General features: G+C 34.7%; 1 protein-coding gene across 1 annotated transcript; it reads right to left on the bottom strand.

Moving 5' to 3' along the window:
• Positions 1–238: 238 nt before the first annotated feature.
• LOC132615246 (protein SMAX1-LIKE 3-like) lies at positions 239–3664 on the bottom strand. Its single transcript, XM_060329811.1, has 3 exons — positions 2231–3664; positions 1887–2130; positions 239–1637 (listed from the first exon to the last, which is right to left on the bottom strand). Exons 1-3 carry the CDS (start codon positions 3412–3414, stop codon positions 522–524), a joined length of 2544 nt encoding a protein of 847 aa, XP_060185794.1. The 5' UTR covers positions 3415–3664; the 3' UTR covers positions 239–521.
• Positions 3665–4567: the final 903 nt, after the last annotated feature.

The following is a 4567-nucleotide window of genomic DNA, read 5'->3' as shown; positions in this document are numbered from 1 at the left end:
GCAATCACCCGTAGTTTCTTCTTTTTTTCACCTACTTACGCGTAAATTTATTTTTCATATACTTATTGTGTATAGAAATTAAACTATTCAGCTCACAGTTGAAATGCGAGGAAATGAGTACTAAAAGAGTAATTGACTTTAAAATATTGTGGCAAAATATGATGGAGGACATAGATCGATAATATATATCTTGAAGTGTAGAAGCTGAAAAAAAAAACAAGAAACAAAGAAAGAAGTGTATGGAAGATAAAGTTCAGCATTAATATAATAATATGTAGTAGTATTACAAAGATCAAAGAGGTGTAATGTACATCAAATCCTACATTATCAAACTCTCCATATCTAATCTAAGCTAAGGGACCTATTTCTTCATCATGAGTTAATCTCAAAGTTTACCCTCCCCGTATTTGATCATAACTGAAATAGAAGTTACACTAAAAGCTAACAACTTAGTAAGCAAAAAAAAAAAAAAGGAAGACAAAATTAAAGAAAGAAGTAATGACAACTGAGTTTTTCTAACTTCACAAGACTTGAATCTTGAAGATAACTTGTTTGTCCACTGCTTCCCAAATGCCAATATCCTGAGACACCATTAAGTTTTCATCTCCATTTGCTTCCTCAGTGGCAACATTCAAATCTAATATTGAAGAAGGAGCACTAATTTCATCTCCAATTTTTTCTTGATTTTTCTCCTTAAAATCTTGATCATCACATTTCTTTGTAACATGATGAGGAGAACAGGCTCTAGAAACTGAACTGAAACTCTCAGAGCTGAAAATGATTATAGCATCCTTAAAAGACACTAAATCACCATCAGAAAGTGTCAAACTTCCAGTTTCTATTGCTTTCTTGATACCCTTTTGGCAAAAGGAACCAACTTGATCAATATCTTCCATGAAGAAAACTTTGCTTGGATTTTCTTGAACTGCATCAGCAAATCTCTCAAGATAACTCCTTCCATGTTCATTTCTTGATCTCTTATTACTAATCACTTCTTGATGATCAGTTGAATCAGCTCTTGATGATGAAAAGCTGCTGAGTCCAATGGAAACAAAGCTATCTTCTGAACCAAAAGCAATTTTCGCCAATTCCCTTGACATTTTCTCTTTTCCTTCAGAATCAGCACCTAAAAAGAACAACCAAGATTCTTTCTTTTTGGACCTACATTCAAGAATTGTACTAACTATCTCAGGAATTATGTCTTTTTGCCATGGGACCTTTTTCTCCAATGCCTTGCAAAGGACCTTCATGTTATCTGAATTGAACTCTTTGAACCTATCTATGTTCTCCATGTATCCACTTGCTTCACTAGAGGAAGCAGAATTAGGACTTGAATTAGGATTGGATAAAAGCTCTGGCTTTGTACTTTCATTTTGATCAAATATGAAGAATTGGTGTTCTTTTGGTGATTGATTTGATTCAAAGATGACAGGCCAGTTCAAAAGGCTTTTATGCAACTTGCTTGAGCTTTTCATCATGTGGTCATTTGAAGAGGATATTGAATTAGAGGAACAAGGAGATGGTGATGAAGATAGAGGGCTAATTAAGCCTTTTTCTAGAAAATGAGGTTGTTGTTTGTGAACAGAAGTGCAAATAGAATTCCACTTCTTGCAGAGATCTACCATTACCTCAGATTCCTGCAAAACAATCAGAACCAACAAAAACAATTTAGTCTTTTTACACTACCAGGTCACTAAGACAACTACATGTTACCGTCCATAAAATATAGGATTAGTAAGTCAAAAAGTAAAATAAGTTAAAATATTATAGTACTGTTATTGTATATAAGTTAATTATTTCTTAAATAAATGAAGTAAATAGTGTTTATTAGAGTATTCTTCATGCATGCATATTTAAACATAGGATTAATGGAATAAAATAAGGACCTGTTGATTGTTTTGTTGTCTGTTCTCTTCCTTGTACTTTTGGAGCCATAAAGGCAAACCTGGGCTGGAGTAAGTGGTTGTTGACTCAGTTTTAACTTGTATGCTTGTCATGGTTTTAACTTCTCTGTAGAAATTATCTACACAATCAGCACAGCAAGTTAGATTCTTCTCAACTCCAGCTCTACCAAGTGACCAACTTGAACCATCCATTGCTGCCTTGTTTCTAAAGTGACTATGCAAATCACTGCAAAAAAAACAAGAAAATGTAAAGAAAAACTCAACTTATGTATAAAGAAAATAAAAGTAGTATCTTTTTTTTTGTCCTCATTTTCTTGGAAATATACCTTTCAAGATTGAGACTGAGACCCAAACTGCCAACAGGAATAGTAAGAGGATAAAGATCCCAAAGGGTCTGCAAAGAAGGATGTCCAGTTTTACATTTTGTGTAAGTTTGAAAACTGGCAATTCCAATAAGCCACAGCCTTCCATTTTCTCCCATTGCACTATTCAACAGTCTACTAAGCTCCATTATCATGTGTTCAACAGGAGAATAGCAACTAATATTCCTTTGTTGGTCACCATATTTTGTCCAAAACTCAGATACCCACCTAAGATCACCTAAATACAAAACAACCCCTCTGTTAATATAGTTTTTTACTAAAGTCCTTAGCTCTCTAAGCTTGATCTCAAACTCTTCTCTTGAAACATTTCTTAGTGTGAAAAGTGGGACACTTATAAACTGCACATGTTTCATTTCTCCTTGAACTTCTCCTTTATCAAACTTATCTATAACTCCTCTAACAACCCCTTCAGCTGTGGCTAAACACTCTCCAATGATAACTGTGTTTCTCCTTTTCCTGAAATTCATCATACTTTCCACAACACTCATCACATCATCATTCCTTATAACTTGATGTCCTGTTTTACTAAGTGACAAATTTAGGACATGACTAGCTGATGATGTTATTTGTTGTGACATGTTGGTATTTCCTATGACTATTGGCTTTGTGCTAATCTCCAACTTAGAAACAACTTGTTCTACATTGTTTTTCACTTGTGTACTAGAAAAACCAGCCTCCCTCATGACTCTACTAATACTAGGATCATCAAGAATTGAGATCACTAGCTGTTCTATCTCTACTTTGAGGGCTAAGATTGGTTGTTGCTGATTCTCTATCGATCCGCGACGTTGATGAGCTTGAGCCCTTTTGAAAGCAGCAACTAAGGCATTGGAAAGTGAAGGGACATGAGAATGAGGACCTAAAATGGGACTTGAAACAGAAGTAGGAAGTCTATTGAGTGCAACATTGAAGCAAAGTTCAAGAGCTTTGCATTGGAGTGGATGTGAATGGGATTGAAGACAAGCTCTTTTGAGAAGGCCAGTGGAAGAAGAAAGCATAGCACTTGCTACATGAAGAGGAGTAACCTGTGCATGGCCTCTTCTTCTAGCTAAGTTCACAGCTTGTTTCACTATGCTTGCAGATTCAGAAGTTAATGATTGTTGGAAAGTATAACCACCCGTCCTCATTTTTGTGGATTTATGATGAATCCTCACGGTACAGAAAACTAGAAAACTGTAAGGGTATTTGAAGAAAAGATCAAAGGTTCTTAGATTTCATTTGGTGATAGTGTAACAAGTTTTGTTTTTGGTTGTGTGTGTTATGTAGCAAAGGGAAGAAGTGATGGGAATTAATAGGAGTTAAAAGAAGGGGACTTTGTTCTTTTCTTGTAGTTGTTGGTTTAGTATGAGAAAGTGGAAAGCATGTGAAGCAAAGCTAAATTGTCTCTCTCTTTCTTCTTTTTGGCTCTCATATAAAGGGATAAAGGCAACATGGATATTTGGAAGTTGGACTGGTTAGCTTTTCTATAAAAAAAAATAACTAAGAATGATCCAAATAAATTTAGGCTACTAAACTTATTTTATGAAAACAAGAAATGTGTGCTTTATCTTTCACAGATTTGTATAAAGGGCAATTTCGACTAGAAGAGTTACTTTTGCTTGGTTACAAAATACTACAGTATTAACGTCTTTAAGGCGAGAAAATGACATAACTAGTCCCTTATATTTGGAGGTAGATTTAATGGACCTAAACTATATTCCTATGCAATTATGGTTTTCTAAGTTTGCCAAAAATAAGCAATTTTTTTTATCTCCATTGAATATTTTTTACAAGTTTGGTTGTTAGGTTTAACATGCACTATGAAAAGAAAAAAAGGATTTAACATGAAGTCACTCTTGGAGGTGTAGTTTCTGCAATGCTTACTATTTTTGGTTTATTGCTGGATTAAGAGTATGAGAAATCAGGATCTAAATAGCGGTGTAGTTTGAACATACCCAAACAAAGAACCATTTTTTGTCTTTTTCTCTTGGAGGTGTAGTTTCTGCAATGCTTACATATTTTAAGTGATTTCTCATAGTCTTAATCCAAAACCGTTAAGTGATTTTTTTGCATCTGCTCGAAACACCATCATTATAAAATAAATACAACTAGGAACAGCAACATATGAGTAGTAGGTTTCTGAATCAGAACTTTGGTAAAAAGAGAAAAGGCGAGAAAAGAGAAAGGGAGACAGAGAGAGAGAGCTGAAAAGAGATAATGAGGACTGCCTGTCGGTTTGAAGGAATTGGGAAGTGTGTTTTTTGTGCTTGAAGCTTCAATCTCTTTCTCTCTAACACTCAA

This window comes from Lycium barbarum, chromosome 10 (genome assembly GCF_019175385.1).
Source record: "Lycium barbarum isolate Lr01 chromosome 10, ASM1917538v2, whole genome shotgun sequence".
Taxonomy (NCBI): Eukaryota; Viridiplantae; Streptophyta; class Magnoliopsida; order Solanales; family Solanaceae; genus Lycium; species Lycium barbarum.
The sequence above is the reverse complement of the archived record's forward strand: the minus strand, read 5'-3'. Positions and strand labels throughout refer to the sequence as shown.

What these genes read in the sequence shown, in the direction of transcription:
- LOC132615246 (XM_060329811.1), bottom strand. Translation starts at nt 3,414, where the DNA reads ATGAGGACGGGTGGTTATACTTTCCAACAATCATTAACTTCTGAATCT. An exon ending in CTCAGTCTCAATCTTGAAAG is followed by an intron (nt 2,131 to 2,230) that starts GTATATTTCCAA and finishes TTTTTTTTGCAG; the next exon opens with TGATTTGCATAGTCACTTTA. An exon ending in GACAACAAAACAATCAACAG is followed by an intron (nt 1,638 to 1,886) that starts GTCCTTATTTTA and finishes ATTGTTTTGCAG; the next exon opens with GAATCTGAGGTAATGGTAGA.